The sequence below is a fragment of the Gopherus evgoodei genome, chromosome 1 (assembly GCF_007399415.2).
Source record: "Gopherus evgoodei ecotype Sinaloan lineage chromosome 1, rGopEvg1_v1.p, whole genome shotgun sequence".
Classification (NCBI taxonomy): Eukaryota; Metazoa; Chordata; order Testudines; family Testudinidae; genus Gopherus; species Gopherus evgoodei.
In genome coordinates this window covers 259695747-259717416 of record NC_044322.1, presented here as the reverse complement: position 1 = coordinate 259717416, position 21670 = coordinate 259695747, and the positions used below count along the sequence as shown (strand labels likewise).

The 21670-nt window shown below is 43.4% G+C and overlaps 3 protein-coding genes across 6 annotated transcripts in view; 2 read left to right on the top strand and 1 right to left on the bottom strand.

The window, feature by feature from the left end:
• Positions 1–5126, top strand: part of RAB19 (RAB19, member RAS oncogene family) — a 30171-nt gene extending 25045 nt beyond the window's left edge. For all 3 annotated transcript variants that reach the window (XM_030544090.1, XM_030544075.1, XM_030544082.1), the window contains exon 5: positions 5051–5126. In XM_030544090.1, the coding sequence (XP_030399950.1) occupies positions 5051–5114 (64 nt within the window). In that variant the 3' untranslated portion in view covers positions 5115–5126. The remainder of the gene's footprint in view (positions 1–5050) is intronic.
• Positions 1–20709, bottom strand: part of MKRN1 (makorin ring finger protein 1) — a 28808-nt gene extending 8099 nt beyond the window's left edge. Inside the window, exons 1-3 of one of the 2 annotated variants that reach the window (XM_030544062.1) lie at positions 20520–20709; positions 5136–5264; positions 3068–3294 (exon numbers count right to left, since the gene is read on the bottom strand). In XM_030544062.1, coding sequence (XP_030399922.1) covers positions 3068–3294; positions 5136–5264; positions 20520–20668 — 505 coding nt within the window. In that variant the 5' untranslated portion in view covers positions 20669–20709. The remainder of the gene's footprint in view (positions 1–3067; positions 3295–5135; positions 5265–20519) is intronic. The other variant, XM_030544056.1, reaches the window with a different exon arrangement.
• LOC115640988 (pseudouridine-metabolizing bifunctional protein C1861.05-like) overlaps positions 20317–21670 on the top strand; it is a 64465-nt gene continuing 63111 nt past the window's right edge. Inside the window, exon 1 of the mRNA XM_030544047.1 lies at positions 20317–20395. The gene's annotated coding sequence lies outside the window, so the exon portion shown is untranslated. The remainder of the gene's footprint in view (positions 20396–21670) is intronic.

The window sequence follows — 21670 nt, the reverse complement described above, 5'->3', positions numbered from 1 at the left end:
TGGTATTCAAGCGAGTTCAACAGCAATCAATCAGAACTATGCAGTACAAACATTCAAATTAAACAACAACTTGACTGAGCCCCTGTTAAAAAGAAATCCTGCATATTTGGCTTCTTTTTATTTACCTTCTTATCTTTAAGGTTCACATGGGGAGTGGTGGCTCGTACACCTCTCACACACACAGGGGGTGACCAACCAACCCAACCCCCCTGCCCAGTGCTCTCCACCCTCCTTGCCAGGCTGGGCCTCCGGCACGGACCTGCCTCACCTGGTACCTGGTGCAGCGTCTTCCTGAGGCAACAAGTGGGGAGGCATGCAGGATCACAAGCTCCCCTTGCCAGATTTCTGCCAGGGTTCACACCAGAATATGGCCAGCAGCAGCCTTCCGGCACTGTGCGGGAAGGAAGGGACGGGAGCTGCTTCCAGCCACAGGGTGAGGTGGTGGTGGGGAAGAGTTGATCTGTAGAGTCTGCAGAGCTCATCTCGTCTCCCCCCACCCACCCTGTGTGGCTGGAAGCAGCTTGTCCCATCCTGCCCATGTAGAGTCGAAAGGCAGCTAACACCTCCAGGCTGCTGCTGGCCACCGACATAACCCAGCCACCTCTGACTACAGCATGGGCAGGAAGGGGTTAAGCCTTAAGGATGCATTGTACACCAGGGATCCTGATTGCAGGGGCTTCAGCAAATCCAGCCAGAGAGCTGGCTCAGCAGGGGAGGGTGCCTAGGGGACGGAGCAGCCCCATGCTCCCTGGGGGCAGGACCCAGGGTGGGGGGAAGGGCAGGTGAAGAGGGTGCTAAGTCCCTGCCCTGGGGATTGCTGTGGAGTCTGCAGGTTCAGGGTGTGAACAGGCTGGAAATCGCTTTCCCCTACCACTCCAGAGCTTAGCTGAGGGGCAGAGAGGCTGCCCCATGCCAGCGCTGTGCGGGGCTTTGGCACATGCAGGGCTCAGCTCCTCCTGGCCAGTGCCCTGGACCAGAGGGTCTTGGGCTTTTCTGCAGCACCAGCCCAGCCAGAGGCAGTGGGGGAAGGAAGGAGCCCCACAGCCAGGCTGTTGGTGAGCTGAGCGCTTTGACCAGGGGCTGGGGGGCAAAGCAGGGAGAGGACAGCAAGAGGGGGTACGCAAAAAGGGCTGATAGGTGGGCAGAAGAGGTGACATGTAACCGGCTGCCGCCTGGCGCTTACCCACACTCACCAGCCACCACAGCACGCAGCCAGCACTGGCAGGAAACGGGACGGGGCCCTGCTGGCCAAGAGCCGGCACACAGCAGGGGGAGGAGCCAGCCCCACGCACTGCATCTTTGCCCCCGCCACTAGCCTTTCACACCCACTCCCATCCCCATTGATGGCCACTAAACCCCGACCCTCTCCAGTCAGCAGGAGGACCTGTCAGTACTGATGGGGCGTGCGGGGGGAGATAAAATGAGCAAATTGTCCCATATCTTCTAAGAAAAAGTTGGGACATCTGCAGGAGGGCTTAAATACACAACTGTCCCTTTACAAATGGGACATCTGGTCCCCTAACCTGACACCACCCCAGTTCATAGCAAAAATTCTTGTTAGTCCCTAAATGCAAGACCTTGCACTTTATACTATTAATTTTAATTCAATTTCTATTACTCCAGTCTTCAAAGTCATCCAGTTCTTTCAGTATCATCCTCTGTATTGATGATGCCTCTCAGCTTTGTTAGACTCATGCTCTGGTGACCCTGAATCTCCATAAATTGTGTCCCTGACCAAGCATGGAGGGGACCCAAACTCAGTAAGACCAAGCAGGTTAAGAATGTTGGCCAGACAGCATTCCTAAATGCCAAGGCACTGAAGAAGAAGAAGAAGAAACATCAAAACACACAGCTCTGCTCTCACATCCATTATTCAACTGATTTTACAAGCAGAAGGGGTTTGTTAGTTTTAAAAAACAATGTGCCCCTTTGCCCCAGTGAAAACAGAGATCAGCATACTGGCACTATAGATAAGAAGCACTGTAAGGGAAAACAGGTGGGTCTTTATTCCTGTGGACATACCGGAACATCCACGCTACGTGGACCAAATGATTATCTGCAGTTACCAATTCTGATACCTCCAGAACGGAATTCACTCTGCAAGATGACTGCTTTCAAATCAAACAGCACCAAAAGCTGCCCTTTCCTTGAAGTCTCAACTGTGAAATTATTCCCTGTTCACACTAACAGCAGAGGTAGATGGTGGACTCAGTATGCAGATATGAGGGCATCAAGGGTTGCTGCAGGAACGGAACAGGTCTAAAAAAAATCTCAGAACTATAATGGGTCAACCCCAAAGTTCCCTCCACCCCAGCCATAATGGTGTGGTGGCAACAGCTACACATGCTCCAAGGTCTTATTTGAAGTATTTGTTGCCCTGATTCACGGATGCTATATGGCCAGGCAGCAAAACCTCTTCTAAGTAAGCATTTTCAGCCAGCTTGTTTCCTCCTGGGCCTGGGAATAATGGCAACACAAAGATTCTCCAAGGCAGACCAGACAACAGATGTACCGATCACATATTTTGGTAACAAGAGCACCCACTTGCAATCTGATTTCTTGCCACCATCATCCATGGTGTCCTACAAAAAGTCAATTACAGAAGGATAGATTATTTTCTTTCTAGTGTTTAATATTAAAAAACTGTATATGTACAACTAACACATGCACCCCTTCTTTCGCTAAGGGGAGAGAGAGGGAACTTGAAGGAGAAGGTTCTGCAACCTACTTAGACCAAGGGGAAAAAAGGAACTGAGGAACTATAGGGTGAGTCCTTCATTATATAGGTTCTAGAACATTTGGGTCTGTGCCCCAGGTGCAACATTGTCCCCAATAACTGCTGTGGAATCATTGCATTGGCCATGCAAGAGTGTGCGAGCCAACTTCAGGACAGGGGGCTCAATTAAAAACAATTAATGAAGAAACTATTCCACTTTAAAAATACAAACAACATTCACACTCATTACAGATGGCTTAAGATGACAAAACACTGAACATGTAGTTTGCACACTGCATGTAATTTGGGAACCCACAAAAGAAAATTACCGTTATCCCATGATCAGCTTACCACGTCCACAATATGGCTGCCCAGGGACAAATTCTACAGCATTCACCCAGTCTTCAGCACCTGCTCCTGTAGCTGCCAGATCTGTATCTTCAAGGTCAGTCTCACCAGTGCTTGCTTCAAGTGCTTCAGGGAGAGACGGGAGGTCTGAAGATGCTGATGGATAAGATTTTGCAACTGGATTCACAGTAGTCACTTCTTCCCGCTTCAATGGCTTGGTATGTTCATATCTAACAAATTAAATGCTGATTGTGAACTCAGTAAGAAGTCACCCATACAATAGCCTTGTACAAAGGACTGATATGCAAGCACAGGGAGATGGTGTCACTGAGGCATAATACCAGAGGTGCCCTAGATATCCCAGAGCTAGATTAGAAAAGTGACCCGTTACATAGACACAGTTTACTTTAAAACCTACCAGCACTGTTTAAGGGGACAGTAGCTATTAGTGATTTTGCAGGAGATGAAGCAGTCCACAGCAAGTTTGCCTGTGTGCTTCTTACAACTGCTTATTTCAACCATATCTGAAGCTGGCCCTTTCAAAGCATATGCAGATATGCCATTATTGAATACTTCCTACTTGATCAACATTTCATCATTGTGCCTCATTCAGATAGCCTTCTGTCTAACTTCAGACATTAAAAACCAAACAGTTACTTTGACTCAGTAAACATACTTTTCCCCTCCCCATCCAAACTCCCCGGCCTTACATCCATGATGAACACAAAAGGTGTCACTATTTACTAATGAGAGCCCTTAATCCCCTATCCACTAAGGGACTGAAAATGTTGCTTCCTTAGAAGTCCAAGTCCTGCCAGCCCTCAGGCTCCAGAGACTAGAAAAGTAGTTTCATTCACAGATCTAAGATTTATTTTTCTGTTAATATTTCAGAGATATTTGCCAAAGATTTTTACATTGATGGGAACAGTTTATGAAGAAGATACAATTGTTAAAACATAAAAAGCGGAGAAGTGCTCAGTTTGACTGGAGAGGGTGTCCTAGTTCTGTGTAAATCAGAAACGTTTTCAAAGGGAAGTCAACCATGCCTCTCAGCATGGTTCCCTTGCTCTTTCAGTTGAGAATCTTAAGCCTTCACACCTACACACATCTTCAAGTGGATGATGACTAAGTGATATAGGCCAGCATATAAAAATGACTGTTCAGAGATTTCCCCAGGTTTACATTCATATAATAGTAATTCCACTATCCATGAGAGAGAAAAAAAGATTAGATTTTGTACTAGGTTTTATTTTGGTAACATTAGTGTTTCTGCAGTGTGCAACTGTACACAATCATGCTATAAATATTTGACTATATGCAGGTTTCAATAACTTAAGACAGAGACCTAAGAGTAGTCTTTGAAGTTTATTCAATTTATGACTGTTTAGCCTTGCTAAACCCGGTCCACACTGGGACAATTTCAAAATCCTTTGCATGCACACGCCTTTTGTTGGAGTTACAGGCCTCTGGTTTTAAAGTAAGGTTAAGTTTGCATGAGCAAGTTCACATCTGTTTGCACAGACAATGCTTTAGATGCCTTGCTACTATACTTCAAAGTTATATTCCCTAGAAAGGGCCTCAAAAGTGTCACATGCTCACTTTTCAACAGCTATGAGTACAATCAGAAGCACTGCTGAAAGGGGAATCAGTTATTTCTGCAGACAACAACCTACTTACCAAGTGTAACTGATCATCTAACCAGCCCTGTCAGTCTGAAAGTTATCTAGATTTTGACAAATATATCTAATTATGCATTTGTTAGAGCTGAATTCTGCTGTGTCTGAACAATGGTTCCTCCCTCCCTGTGCCTATTTATTCCTGCTGTGAAGCAAGCAATACATTTGAGATGTCACTGTAGGACCCAGCAAAAGGGAGGAGGTGGGCTGTGAAGGGGAGACTCTTATTAAAACAATTTGGCAGTTTCAATGGAATATAGGAAAATATTGCTCAAGTTTTGTTTTATCTCTTATTTTCTCCCATTAATAGACAACCTCCGCTGAGTCTTCCACACTGGAACTTGAAGATGAAAGTCCCTCTTTCAAAGAAATAACATTCAGCAATATTTCCTTACCGGCAACGATCTCCGTAAGCACAGCATCCTCGCTGATAATACCTGCACACCATAGCAGACTGACTTGTGGAGAGATCATGGGAGTAACGGCAGTTGTTCCCTTCCTTGCAAACCCCATGCATGAAATACCTGCAAGACAAAAGATTACAGAAGTGAATCAATGGAAGAGAGCTGTGCAGATTAGGATTTTCAGATATATTACCATACAAGTAAATGTAAATGTAAATGAAATGAAAGCAATGTTGAATTAATAAGAACTTCAGTAATAAAGAGTGATGAGCTCTTGGACCACATGCCACTGTAAGGCTATACATAAGTTTAAATGAAGGTGGTAAAGAGTAAATCATGGTGAGAGGTATCCCATTTTAAACGCACTTGGGTTGTACTTTTAAATTTAAAGATTATGTTGTTAGACTGTCAAAAGGAAAAAAAAGCCAGTGAGCCACATGCTGCCCTGATACACTGGTGCAGAGGGTAGCAAAACCCAGGAGAAGGAAATGAGAACACCAATTCTGTGAGGAGAGTAGCAGTTTATTCTCTCACTTTGACCCAGGTACCACAGAAGCCCACTGATGGCTCTGGGCCAGGGAAAAGCCAGGGGGCTGAAATCTACCTGAAAGATACTGTTTGTTCAACCAGCTGTAACATCACTTCTAATAATGCAACCTCTATCACTGAGGCCTGCAATGCTGTCACTGACAAGACCACATCAGCAAAGTTCCTGAAGGAGCTAAGCTGCCATAGTGAAGTCAGGATCCAAAGGAACCTTGCAGAGGTACTTTGCCTCAATAGTATGCTTCTGCTGCCGGCAAGCGTCGTGAAATCAACACCAATTTGGGGCCATCAGTGAATTCAGATGGCTGAACTCCCTGGCAATCCTGCTCTTTACTGGATGATTTGGAAGAAACTGAGTTTCCTACCCCGTATAGATAGTGAAGCCCTTCATTCAACCTTTAAAAGATAATGTTCAAAGTTAGCTTAAATATTGTAAACAAAATTCACTTGAATATTATGGTTATAATTAAACTTAATGCAACATTGTTCTTGAGATTCAAAAGTCAGGAAATTCAAAGTTCTGACTGCATAACAGTCACATTGGACACATTTGAGAATACCATATAGGGTGCTTACTTATGCCTACATACGTCCCTGAAAGGCTGCTTGAGATAACATTATGGCTCAAACTGTAAACACAGATATAGATTCATTTTCAAGATACTAGAAACTGAGTCATGACACAAGTGTTCAGATTCAAAAGTGAGCATTTATAAATTTATATTAAGGAAAGATAATCTTTAAATTTAGCTGGAAGCAATAAGCTAAACAGATCACATTATTACATCCTGAGAGACTGAACTAGAAAAAGTAGCAACACAAACTTCTATTTTATAAGTAAAGTCACTTCTCAAATTTAGCTATCAGAAAACTTTAGCTATCAGAAACTCTCGACAACTATACTGATTTCAATATTTTCAATATTTTCGAGAAAGTCAAACTAGAAATGTTCAAGAGAGAGTGTAAATTTGAGACAATACACCCCACTCCCATTTTACCATCTCGGGATCAAAATATACAGGTTGGTTTATAGCAATGAACCCTCGTACGATCCTTCAACAAAGACCAATTTAGTCCTTTTACCTAGGGTGCCCCTGAATTCTAAGTTAGTCCTAATGACACACTGCCTTGCAGCAACAGCTGTTTCTGAAGGGTTGGAATTGCACATACATGGAGAACTAATTAATTTGGTTGTCATATGATTCAAATACAGATTCTTGGTGTCCTTTCAAGTTTTAACTGTTCTATGAAACTTATGTTATTGTAGAGGTCTGTCGGAGATTTTGCTGATGTGTCAAATGGAAATCCCATAGTGTTAGCCTTTTTTGATTGCAGCTATAGAGTAGAAGTTTTTCTGAGAACTGTCCACGGAGACGCCAAGATCTCTTTCTTTAGTGGTAACAGGTAATTTTGGACTCATCATTGTATATGTATAGTTGGGATTATTCTTTCAAGTGTGCATTATTTTGAATTTATCAACACTGATTTCATCTGCCATTTTCTTGTCCAGTCAGTCACTGTTTTGTGAGATCCCCCTGTAACTCCTTGCCATCTGCTTTGGACTTACCAATCTTCAATAATTTTGTACTGTCTGCAAATTTTGCTACTTCACTGTTCGGTCTCTTTTCTAGGTCATTAATGAACATGTTGAACAGCACATATCCAAGTACATAGCCTTGGGTGGATCGCACTGTTCACCTCTCTGCATTGTGAAAACTGACTGTTTATTCTTATCCTTTGTTTCCTATCTTTTAACCAGTTACTGATCCATGAAAGGACCTTCCCTCTATCACCTGGCAATTAAGTTTCCTTAAAAACCTTCAATGGAGGTACCTTGTCAAAGGCTTTCTGAAAATTCAAGTACACTACATCAAGTAGAAAGAACAGGAGTACTTGTGGCACCTTAGAGCTGGTCTACACTACGGGGGAAAATCGATCTCAGATATGCAACTTCAGTTACGTGAATAACGTAGCTGAATTCAAAGTATCTAAGATCAAATTACTCACTGTCCTCACGGCACGGGATCGATGTCCGCGGTTCCCCATGTCGACTCCGCAACTCCGTTCAGGTTGGTGGAGTTCTGGAATCGATATAAGCGCGTTTGGGGATAGATATATCGCGTCGAGATGAGATGCGATATAATCGATCCCCGAGCAATCGATTGCTACCCGCCGATATGGTGGGTAGTGAAGACGCAGCCTTAGAGACTAACGAATTTGAGCATAAGCTTTCGTGGGCTACAGCCCACTTCATCGGATGCATAGAATGGAATATACAGTAAGAAGATATTTATACATAAAAGAGAACATGAAAAGGTGGAAGTACCCATACCAACTGTAAGAGGCTAATTAATTAAGATAAGCTATCATCAGCAGGGGAGAAAAACTTTTGAAGTGATAATCAAGATGGCCAATTTCGGACAGTTGACACGAAGGCTACTTTAACATGGGGAAATAGATTCAATTAGTGTAATGACTGAGCCATTCCCAGCCTCTGTTCAAACTTAAGTTAATGGTATCTAGTTTGCATATTAATTTAAGTTCAGCAGCTTCTCATTGGAGTCGGTTTTTGAAGCTTTTCTGTTGCAAAATTGCCACCTTAACGTCTGTCACTGAGTGATTAGAGAGGTTGAAGTGTTCTCCTACTGGTTTTCGAATGTAGGTCACCCTTATCCACATACTTGCTGACTCCCTCAAAATAATACTAATAGATTGGTTGAAACTATAGTAAAGGAAAGAATTATCAGACACATACATAAACTCAAATTGTCGGGGGGGAAGAATCAACATGACTTTTGTAAAAGGAAATCATGCCTCACCAATTTGTCTGGTACTGAAGTTAGGCTCACTGTCCTGTAATTATCAGAATCACCTCACCAGCATTGCACTGGTTCCCTTCCAGTCATCTGTTCCAGAAGCTTGTTTCAGTGATAGGTTACAGATTACAGTTAGTAGTTCTGCAATTCCATATTTGAGATCCTTCAGAACTCTTGGGTGAATACCATCTGTTCTTGATGACTTATTGCTTTTTAAATTTATCAATTTGTTCTAAAATTGGCACATCATTGTTGGACAGCATTTTAGAGCTATCCTTTTCTGGGTGACAAATCTATCTGGGTATCTTCCTCAAACCCTCTGCAGTGGAGACTGAAGCAAAGAATTCATGTAGCTTCTTTGCAATGGTCTTGTTTTCTTTGAGCGCTCCCACAACACTTTGGTCATCTAGTGGCCCCAGTGCCTGTTTGCCAGGCTTCCTGCTTCTGAAGTACTTAAAAAATAATTTCTTACTGTTAGTTTGAGTGTTTTGGCAAGATACTTCTCAAGTTCTTTATTGGCCTGCCTTATTATATTTATACCTAACCTGCCAGAGTTTGTGAATGTTATTATTCTCACTAGAATCTGACTTCTGAATTTTAAAGGATGCTTTTTTGCCTCTAATGGCCTCCATTATGCAGCTGTTTAGCCATGGTGACATTCTTTTGGTCCTCCTGCCATCTTTTTGATTTGGGGTATACATTTAGTCTGAGCCTCTATTATGCATTTAAAGTAGTCTCCATGCTGCTTGCAGGCATTTTATTCTTGGCATTGCTCTTTTTAATTTCTGTCTATCTAGTGTCCTCATACTTGTGCAGTTGCCCTTTGTAAAGTTAAATGTCATTGTGGTGAGGTTTTTTGGTACTCCGCCCCCCCAAAAAAGGATGCTAAACAAAATTTAATTATATTATGGTCACTATTACTGAGCCATTCAGCTACAGCTACCTCTTGAACAAGACCCTGTGCTTCACTTAGGACTAAATCAAGAATCGCCTCTCCCCTTGTGGGTTATAGGACTAGTTGCTCCAAGAAGCAGTCATTTATGGTGTCTAGAAATTTTATCTCTGCATTGCGCCCTGAGGTGACTGTCAGTCAATATGAGGATAGTTGAAATCCCCACTATATTGTTTTCTGGTTTTGCAGCCTCTTTAGCCTCCCTTAGCATTTCACAACCAATGCCATCATCCTGATCAGATGATCTGTGGTATAATCCTACTGCTATAATCTTATTACTCAAGCATGGAATTTCTATCCAGAGAGATTCTATGGTACAGTTTGAATCATTTAAGATTTTAATCTTGATTTCCCCCCCTCTCCTTTTTTTAAAACATACTGCCACTGCTTTAGTAGCATGACCTCTTCACCAAGATGACCTACTCTGTCATTCCTATTTGTACTCTATTTCCATTTCTAATTTTTTAAATTTTAAGTGTAACCAACTGTGAATTGCCTGGATATAAGACTAAGTATCCTACTGAAGATTTTCACTTAATAGAATTATTTACAGCTTTAACTATAACTTAAAGCTCACCTGAGAAGAGAACAAGTATGTTTGTAACCGATTATTCCAAAAAGTGGTCACCTCCACATTTGAGTGCAGATAGTCAGTCTTGAATTACAAGTTTGTATTTGCTTTTCCAGTAGCTCCTGTTATACAAATGTCTTATCAAGAGTACAACTATTAGTCAAGTCAATATGCAACATTTCCTTTCCATGGATTTGGAAGGTCTTTTTAATAGATTTGTCTGTTCAAGTATATCAGTTCTGAATTTAGTGTACTTGATTCTGTCTCCAAGTAGCTCCATTTTGTTTTTTCAGCCACTGTCTCCACCCTTTTCAATTCAGTGACGTTGACCTCTATGTGGGCCCTGTGAAAACGGATCTAGTTCCTCTTCAGAGGATCCCCAAATGCCAACTAAGGAAAAAATATGTATACAATTGTTATTAGTACCTTTTGACATTTTAAGGTGCTGCCTGGGGACTGTGCCAATCTTTAAATTCAGAAACCCACACAAATCTGTCAGATCATGCTCGTTTGTATTTGTTTAGTGTCCTGGGACTCAAAGAAACTCGCATGCTTGTTATGAACTAAAAAAAACCTCCCATTTTATTTCTGAACATACCATCTATGTTTTAACAAATATTTTTCTTCCTTTCTTTCTTCTTATCCACCTGAAGAAGATATATTTTTCTATTTGTTTCAGATTAAGTTAACAAGCTAACCAGGCTCCATGGCCACTTCATTGTACTCCAGTAATAGATACCAGGGACAGAATTCATTAGTTTAACTGAGTTCCCTGTGCTGGTTAGGCAGCTGCTTCTAGAGCATAATAAACGGTTTAAGTTTTCAGCAAAGATGGTGAATTGAGAAGTGGGTATATGTGTATACAGATCATTCAAAAGACATTATGAGCCAGTTCATATAATTTTTATAGGTAGCAATATAAGACTTCACTAGGATCAAAGAAATTGAGTTAGTAGTCCATGGGGTCAGTGGGGGGGGGAGGGAGAACAATGAAGAAGTGTGAGAACACACAAAAACATCTGAAGTTAACATTACAATTCCTAAATCAGAGAGTCTAGGTCAATTAGAGAGAAAACTACTATAGTCATTCAAACACACACTCTCCTGGAAAGAGTTTTCCTTCTATTTTTAGATGGATAACACAGTGAGTTTAATAAAGGCTAGTATTCTCCTTTCAAGACGACAGCATTTCATGGAAGGATCAGAATGCTCAGTAAAAACAAAGTCTTGTAAAACACAGTTCTTTCATGAGTGCTCTTTATTCAGAAGCAACAATTAATTCCTGAATGGGAAGGTTATATGTTATTCACAAAGAAAAATAGGACTATATTCAAATACAGATATGTAACCAGGGCCACCCAGAGGATTCAGGAAGCCTGGGACAAGACGGGTGCTTGTGCTCACCTGGCAGCAGCCTGGGTCTTCGGCGGCACTGCGGCGACGGGGGGCCCTTCAGTCGCTCTGTGTCTTTGGCAGCACCCCCCCGCCGCTGAAATGCCACCGAAGACCCAGACCACCGCCGGGCCAGGGCCCCACTTGTCCGCCCCCCGCGCAGCTCTGTATGTAACGGACAAAAACTAGATATTATAATTTATTACTAAGATACCACGTCATTCACCTAGCCATTGTTCATCTGTTTTCCCCCTCAAAAAAGTTGTCATTCTTCTGCAAGTCTTACACTGTCTAAGGGCTTGTCTACATCAGAAAGTTGCAGCGCTGGTGAGGGAGTTACAGCGCTGCAACTTTGAAGGTGTACACATCTGCAGGGCACCACCAGCGCTGCAACTCCCTGTTTGCAGCGCTGGCCGTACTCCCGTTTTGTCTCGGGTGTAGAGGATCCAGCGCTGGTGATCCAGCGCTGTTAATCCAATGTAGACAGTTACCAGCGCTTTTCTTGACCTCCGTGGAAGGAGGAAGCCTCTGGTAATCAAGCTGGTCTCCTTTCCCGGTTTGCTCTCTCGGTCCCGGAGCCACCCAGCAAACAGCAGGGAAGGAGACCTGCTTGCTCGGGGTTCCGGGACCGAGAGAGCAAACCGCGGCGTTCCCGGTTTGCTCTCTCGGTCCCGGAGCCACCCAGCAAACCGCAGGGAAGGAGACCTGCTTGCTCGGGATTCCGGGACCGAGAGAGCAAACCGGGAAAGGAAACCAGCTTCGCCGCGGTTTGCTCTCTCGGTCCCGGAGCCACCCAGCAAACCGCAGGGAAGGAGACCTGCTTGCTCGGGATTCCGGGACCGAGAGAGCAAACCGCGGCGAAGCTGGTTTCCTTTCCCGGTTTGCTCTCTCGGTCCCGGAATCCCGAGCAAGCAGGTCTCCTTCCCTGCGGTTTGCTGGCTGGCTCCGGGACCGAGAGAGCAAACCGCGGCGTTCCCGGTTTGCTCTCTCGGTCCCGGAACCCCGAGCAAGCAGGTCTCCTTCCCTGCGGTTTGCTGGCTGGCTCCGGGACCGAGAGAGCAAACCGCGGCGTTCCCGGTTTGCTCTCTCGGTCCCGGAACCCCGAGCAAGCAGGTCTCCTTCCCTGCGGTTTGCTGGCTGGCTCCGGGACCGAGAGAGCAAACCACGGGGAAGCTGGTTTCCTTTCCCGGTTTGCTCTCTCGTCCCGGAACCCCCCTTGAAGCCGCCCAACAGCGCTGCAGTGTGGCCACATCTAACACCACTTGCAGCGCTGGTTGCTGTAAGTGTGGCCACTCTGCAGCGCTGGCCCTATACAGCTGTACTAATACAGCTGTAACAACCAGCGCTGCAAAATTTTAGATGTAGACATGGCCTAAGGAAGCAGCCAAAGACTCGTTAATACTGCTGTTATTAACAAGAGTGAATGCTAGATTTGTTCTATTCCATTCCCTTTAAGAACTACCATCCTCCAACAGGTATGCAAGAATTTACTTCAAGTAGAAATGGAAAATTGTTTGTTCTTAACATACAGAACACTTTGTACAGAGTACTGATAGTGATCTAGCAAGCCATCATATCAGTTTCATTCAAATCCTCCAGTCTGCTGATGGAAAAAAGGACACTAATACAGATCCTTATCTAAAGATTAAGTAGGGGATGCCTCAAAATAAAAAGGGCAAGAGAACCAACATTCATATTGCACTGTGAAAGTGTTGGAAGAGTCACCTCTACCCCGATATAACGCCACCCGATATATCCGAATTCGTGTTCTAACGCGGTAAAGCAGTGCTCTGGGTGGGCGCGGCTGTGCACTCTGGAGAATCAAAGCAAGTTCAATACAACACGGTTTCACCTATAACGCAGTCAGATTTTTTGGGTCCCAGCGTTATATTGGAGTAGAGGTGTATTAACAAATGGTGGTAGTTTTCCAGAAAAAAGAAAAATGGTACAGTTTACGTGACAATAGCTCTTAGTACAGTTAACAATATTTGTTTCTATATTTCTATCATATGGTTTGACAGACTCTGCCATATTTCTTGTAAACTGAGATTAAGAGAAACATTTCATGGGACTCATTAAGAAATTCTACTTTTTAGCCGAGGGCACTAAAAGTACCCCTAGATTTATGGTGCACTGCTTGTAGCATTATTACCAACAAGAAGAAACCCCACAGTAAGTGTCTGATAATTGGTCAAAGCATCAGTTAATACATAATTTTAACCCCTTCAGTTTTGGTTCCAGAAATACACAAGTGGAAGATCCTCAAAAATGGAACAAAAGGGACAAACTAAGGTTCTTCATTCTGTTCACCTTGTCGTCCTCCTCCCCCAATCATCTAATGGACACCGTATTTGTAACATACCATGGCTGAGTAATCAACAGATTAACAAATCATACATTCAAGAGAGAACTGAAAACTCAGATGAGTGACATGGATTTTTTGGTCACCATTCTAGGCACTTTCCACCTGTTTGGATAAAACAATATCATTTACGGTTAGGGAATTCCCTACCTAGCCATAGGTATGAAGAACCTATACTAGAGACTTTAACTGCCCCCCTTATTTTATACCCTTGGCCCATGTGCCTGGCAGACACTAGCCCACACATGTCCTGATGGGCTTTGGTGAGAGTCACAGTGAACAAGCAGCCCCCAGATCACAGTGCAGTTCTTCTTATGTGGTGTTTGCATAGTTGAGTCATACAGTTGTAATGAGAACGAGGAATACTTGTGGAACTTACAGACTAACAAATTTATTCGAGTATAAGCTTTTGTGGGCTAAAACCCACTTCATCAGATGTATGCAGTAGAAAATACAGTAGGAAGATATATACATACAGAAAAAATGGGTGTTGCCATACCAACTATAATGAGTCTAATCAATTAAGGTGAGCTATTATCAGCAGGAGAAAAAAAAACTTTTGTAGTGATAATCAGGATGGCCCATTTCCAAAGTTGACAAGAAGGTGTGAGTAACAATAGGGGAAAAATTAGCATGGGGAAATAGTTTTTACTTTGTGTAATGACCCATCCACTCCCAGTTGTAATGGGCAGTCAACACCCACCTGGCCAAGGATTCTTTGTCTGCCACTAGCAAACTTACAGCGTATTTCAGTAACAATACAGCACAATCTCATAATTGTATACATACTAGTGATAAATATTTAGACAAGACAACAGGTTTCAGCAGATTATGACCTTTCATATGATAACTCACATAGCATGCTTTGTATGAAATATCACAACCATATATGAATTATGAATATAGGGGTTACAGGGTGTCATTCTGAGGTACAGTGTGTCATGGTAACTGTCAGGGTTCCTTCCCCACTCTGAACTCTGGGGTACAGATGTGGGGATCCACATGAAAGACCCCCCCAAGCTTATTTTTACCAGTTCAGGTTAAAACTTCCCCAAGGCACAAATTCCTTTCTGGACTTAGTATCACTGCCACCACCAAGTGATTTAAACAAACACTTAGGGAGGGCCACTTGGAGCCCTACCTTCCCCAAATATCCCCCCCCAAAGCCCTACACCCCCTTTCCTGGGGAGGCTTTAGAATATCATCCTCAACAATTGGTACAGGTGAACACAGACCCAACACAGATCTTAAGAACAATGAAAAAAATCAATCAGGTTCTTAAAGAAAGAATTTTAATTAAAGAAAAGGTAAAAGAATCACCTCTGTAAAATCAGGATGGTAAGTACTTTACTGAATAGCAAAAGACTCAAGAACACAGAAGATTTCCCCTCTAGGCAAAATCTTAAAGCTACAAAAACAGGGATAAACCTCCCTCTTAGTACAGGGAAAATTCACAAGCTAAACTAAAAGGTAAACTAACATTTCTTTTCTGCTATTTCTTACTATCTCTGCAAGACTAGATGCTTAGGTCAGAAAGACTTAAGAAGATGTAATTTTCCTGCCTGGTTTCTTGGCTGGCTCGAGATTAAAACCTCCCCCCACAGATTTGAAAGTATCTTCTTCCCTTATTGGTCCTTTCGGTCAGGTGTCACTCAGGTTATCTGAGCTTCTTAACCCTTTACAGGTAAAAGAGAAATTAACCCTTTACAGGGTAAAGAGGGATTTTATGCTACCCTTAGCTGTATGTTTATAACAGTAACCATTACTCCTTTCATTTCTACCCGCACGCATTTCAGTGACTACCCAACATCAAAAAGAACACAGATATACAGGGCATATGGTCTTACACAGAGAAAGTATTAAGATAGATGCAGTTCCACTATAAAATTCCAAAGCAACAACTAGAAATCTTTACCACAAACTGTGAAGCAGAGGGTGAGTTCCCTATACGCAAGTCTTGAATCTCTGTGGATAACCATCCCAAAGTTTCACACAGTAATGAAGGGTTGCTGACAACACCACAACTCATCTAGAATAGTTACCTAGAATATTTCAATCTTGTTTCTTCCTCCTCCTGCTCCCTAACCTCAAAATATTCAAACCTTAAAAATCTTCCCGTCTTTGTTTCAATATTACATTTTGTACCACGGATTGAGAACATCTGCCTAATAGCTGATATCCATCTGAGGTTAAGCTCCTCAACATGATGCAAGAGATTAAAACATCCGTCAGAGCAAACTACTTGCTCTGGACTTCCTTAGGGTAAGAGAAGCATTTCTCATGAGTATTTAAGATCAAAGAAACTGCTTCTTGAGACAAGCCAGTAATCATCTTTGTTTAGGAAGACTATTATGTCCTGTCACATTTCATGGTAAGATTCAGGCTTGTTTTACTAGAACTAAAATAAAATTTCAGAGCAAGAACCAAGCCTTTTTACCCCAACTAAGAAGGTACAATAAAAACCTCAAAACAATGGCAACAAAAATTATCTACTAATGAACCCTATTAGCAAATTGAACTTAGGCAAACTATTTTTTTCCACACGTTCACAAAAGCTTGGAAGTACAGAAGTGCACATACATTTAGCTTTAAAAATCAAGAAATTCACCAGGAAATAAATAAATAAATCAGGTCACTAGAAAGTTACTGAAACAGAATGAATTCCGCCCCATCACTCTTTGCATCATCATTCATCCACAGCTAATATCACAGTTTTTCTGCAAAGCTTGCATTAGAGCACATCAGGTTAGCAGTTATCAAAGAGCAACTTTTGATAGCCTACTATTAACTTGTGGTTGCATGCGTCTGATAAACCATATAATTCCAGGTCTATTTCTACTACACAACAAAATTCTGTGGGCTTGAATACATTTATATACAAGTAATTATGTATGGTCATTAGGCTGGGCAATACTGACACTGATCGGTGTGATACTTGTGTACCATGGCAGCAGGTGCTTTCAAAATGACATGACTAAATAACTCATCCATTCATCTGAGCAAATTGCGAACAAGAACAAACACACACCAGATCACTAGTTTATTTAATTCCACATAACCAGCTTGGCCTTCAGAAATTAATAGGCTACATTCTGTATATTGAAGACAAACTGTTTCCTTCTCTTCCAGTCCACATAGTACATAACTAGGCACAGTTCTCTGCCATTTCTCCTTCTGCTGCTTCACATTCAACAGCTCCGCACTGCGTCTATAAGCATGTTCAACTGCCTTTGAGATTAATGGGAGTTTCACTTGTGAACAGAGTAGAGTAGACCCAACAGTCTATGCTAAGAGCACACTTACAAAAATGTACAAGCCAGCCCTCAATACTCCCCCAAAATTCAACATTTGTTTTCCCACTATATAATCTTATCAGATCTGAGATTCCTTCCATTAGAGGTACCCCAAAACATCTACACTAATAGCACAAATGAGACAACCTCTTACCTTCCAAGGAGTCAGACATGGCCCTGGCTCACATTATTTTAAACAGACCAGTTTTCCAGTTCTCTTACAGGACCTAGCTTTCCTTGTCCAAGTAGTCACATCGTTTTACAGCTGCCCATCACTCAGCATGGAGATATTCAATCCTAAATATCAACACCATTTATAATAGCAGGCTGTAGACACTCCAGGCCACTTTCAAAAGAGCAAATATCTGAAACATGGTCAGCCAGCTTCCTAGCTAGCTTCTTACAGTAGTACCACAGAGTTACAAGCATCAGAGTTACAAACTGATCGGTCAGCCACAGATCTCATTTTGCAACCAGAAGTATGCAATCAGCAGCGACAAAAAAAAGCAAGTACTGTACAGTACTAAAAAAAATAAAGGGAAAGTTTTAAAAAAGAGATTTGACATGGTAAGGAAACCATTTCTGTGCTTGTTTCAATTAAATTAAGATGATTAAAAGCAGCCTTTTTCTTCTGCATAGTAAAGTTTCAAAGCTATATCATGTCAATGTTCAGCTGGAAACTTTTGAAAGACCAACCATAGTGCTTTGTTCAGAGTTACGAACATTTCAGAGTGATGCACAACCTCCATTCAGGAGATGTTTAACTCTGAGGTTCTACTGTATTATTTTCAGATAATAGTTTTGAGGGTACATTTGCTCTACTAGAAGATATACAGGAGAAGAGACAGACGGTATGCGATTCAAAGCTAGAATTTGTTCTTTATACTTCCCTCCCAAGAATAGTTCTCTATTTTACCTCCCCATGTGGTTTTGGAATATTTTTACTACAGTATATTAAATATGCCCATTTTAATTGCAATTCAGCAGACTTTGCCCGCAAGCTGAGCAGTTCCTTAATTATGCTTCTGTATAACTTGACATTCTTACTTTCTAAACAACTGATTTTATTTAAATGTTTAGATGAAACTTGACAGTATTTCTCTTGCTAATTGCTAAAAGTCTGATATCATTACTTAATGTTCTCTAGTACAGTCAGCAGTTGACTTTCAAGACAGGAAATTATTTGTCGCTGTCAAAATACTCTTCAGTTTTTCTCTGTGTTTTTTTTGGTAATCCCACTTATAGTTAAAGAAGTGACAGTAAAATGTGATATGTCAAATTTCACACCCCTACTTTAATGAAACAAGTGTTGTATGTTCCACTTAGAATTAGATTTTAAAGTCAGCAAAGCTAAAAAATTAGCTTGTGAAATGAAATACATTTCTCCCCTCTCAGAATAAGAGTTAGAACTACAACAACATCCACTCATATCAATTCTGATTATCAGAACAAAATATTAAGGATTAAAGATCACAGGAAAATTTTCATAGACCTGCTCATGACTGGACTGTCATCTTGCGTACCTTATTATCAGAAAGTGATTATGAACTCTTCAGGTCAGGAACCTGAAGCATCTTTGTGGTTTGTAAAGCTCTATGTACACTTACAGAACTATTGTTATTAATGGGCAAAACACTCCAAGCTACACTCTCTGATAGCAATTGCAATGTTGCATGTCTTCTAACTTAGAGAATGGTCTCTTTTGTTTAATCGTTGTACAAAGCAACAAGGAATATGGTATTGCAGAATGACACAATCTACCTGTTAATCCAAGAGAGGAATACTTTTTTACCTTTGCAATGTCAAACATATTTATATGCCAAGAAATTAAAAGAATGAGCCCAGCTATCAGCTTGAATTTTTGTTTTGCTGTGTATATTGTAGTATTTGAATTATTGCAGACTGCAGTATGACCTGATTTTTACCTTAATTATTGTGAATTACCAAAACAGCAATATTTCACATTTATTTCTACTTGCAAGCATCCCTACAATAGATGGTTCAAAAGCAGCCCATTCTGCCAATCTTGCCCTGTAGAGTTTATAATTTGCAGATTTCTGTAAACTGAAAAAGTCTCAGCAGAATGTGTCAAATCTCTGTATTTCTGATGGTCCTGCAGAAATAAAATAAGCTTGAAGGAAGCAAAATTATATAAAAGAATCATACAGCGTGCCAAAGATCAACATAATGTACTGCAAAAGTGAGAAATTTCCCTACTTTTTTGTAGCTTTCTCCTGTGTCATTGTTTATTAAATGTCAAGATTTGGGCAGGTCAGCCATAAATCCAATATTTTAGTAAATGCTACATTATTTATATCTGAAACCGAGAATGTAATGCTCCCACATTTTACACTTCCTGCATTTATCATCCTCTTTGGATCATCACTGTGGGTCTTCCACATTGTGTCCTGACAGCTATGTGCATCCATCATTGGTGGGACATAATCCCACACAAAGAAACAGCTCCTGCTGTCGAACCAAGAACAGCCAGTTGGTTCAGCTGTAGTCATTTCTCCATGCAACTACCTGCCCAGACACTTTAAAGAGATACTCAGAATAGGTCATTCCCACAGTTGAACCAGGTAAACCAGCAGCCAGGAAGAACACCCTGTCAACCCTTCCCCACCCATCTGCTGCAGCAAGTTCCACCTTTCAGCATTTTCCATTTGGAAGACGCTGCAATTAAATGCATCTTACATGAGCTGGTTATTTTCTTTTTGGGCAATACCTACTTCTCTCCCACCATTCCAACTTGAATGAGATAGGATAAGGTCTGCCTCCGATTTAAAACAAAACCCAAACACACTGGATTTTTCATCACATCGAGCCATTTGTATTATTTTGATTTTTGGATGTCCAGTTTGAGATACCTTAAAAGAGCCTGATGTTTAAACTGTAAGGACACCCAACATTTTCTGAAAAAACAGACCTCTTTAAGAGATCTCCAATTGGATCAGCAAAATCTCTAGTCGCTTTGGCAAATTTGGGTCACTGAGATGTTGGAGGGGAGGGAGGCATTTAAAAAAAAATTCTCTCCCTCCCTCCCTCAGCCTCAGAGAGCAGATCCGATTCCTCACTCTTGTTTACACGGCAGCGCCCAGAGGGCAGGCAGCGCCAGCTTCTTCACAACAACATAAGAAGTTTGACCAATTGTACAGGGGCCCGGGCCCGGGCCGGCGCCGGGATGGGTGAGGAGCTGCTGGATTAGAGGCGGAGCCCGGTCTGGCGGGGGCCCCTCCTGGGCACAGTCACGGCGGTGCAAGGCTACACAGAGACGATGCCTCCCTAGCCGGACCGCTGCCGGGGGGCCCAGACAGAGGTGAGGTGGGGGCAGGAACTGGGAAGGAGCCGGCCCGGCTGCAGCCGCCGGGGACCCAGGCGGGGAAAGGGCAGCAGCCCCGAGGGGTCCCCGGTGCCACTCCGCTCCCCTGAAAGCGCGTTACCTGCAGGTGACCTGCTTGGTCCAGCCGCCGCCGCCTCCTCCCGAGCCCGCTGCAGCCGGCGGCGCGAGGGGCGCGGCTGTGGGGCTGGAGGCCGTGGCCGCTGCTCCCGGTGTTGCCGCTGTTGTTCCCGGAGCCGCAGCCTCCGCCATTACTGTTTATCCCACACAGCGACGGCACCGGAACTTCCGGGAGCACATCCTTCCGGTCAGGCGGGGGAGGGAGGGCGAGCGGACGAGTCTGGAGGGCCTCAGGGGACCCCTGTGGCCCCGCCCCTTTGTTTTGCTGGGGGGGGCCTGGCGGGCAGGCGTAAGCTCGGGAAGAACACACCGTGGAACCGCCCACTCGGAAGGACAACGCTGATTGGTGGATCGGCGCATTAGTAACGCCCACTCAGGAGCGCGACGTGTGAGGCCGGGAGGGGCGCGGTCACGATCTCGGTGGGCGGGGCGTTTGGAACCATTTGGCCACGCCCACTCGCCCGTAGAATGAAAGCCGCGGGAACCGGGGAGCGAAAGGGTTCGGCGATCTCCGTAGCCTGCTTCCTCCCGCCCCCCCCATACCCAGCCTCTTCACTGCCTGGCTGGCTGTGGCCGCCTGACCCGACCCCAGGGCAGCAGCGGGACGGAGCTTAGCCTGTGGCACAGGGGGCTGCCTTAGGCAGTGCCCCAGTGGCAGGGGCTGGGCTCAGGAGCTGCAGGGCAGTTTGAGGCCCAGCACATCACGTTTGCTGGGGCCCCAGCGGAGCTAACACCCCTGGGGAGGGGTTCCAATGTGTCAGCCTTGTGCACGGTGCTGTACCCCACAGTGTGGTGTTGCCACATTGTCAGCCACACAGGTGCGGCAGCCAGACAGGGACCTCACCCTGTCCGCAGCATCAGGGAAGCCACAGCCTCAATGTGCACAAAATAGGGTGATCAAATGAGAGGGAGAAAATATCGGGACACATGGGGGGGGGGGGTCCGCTGGCAGAGAAAAAAAAAACCTGAGTGTTGCCAGCAGAGAGAAATTGCGAGACAAACACCTAAATATCAGGATGCCTGGTCACCCTAGCACAGAAGCATCATAATCCTCTCACGCTAGAATTGGGGAGGCACACTGGCCAGCCACTTGGGAAGCCCACACAGATGCTGCCCATGCTGTACCTGCTCTGG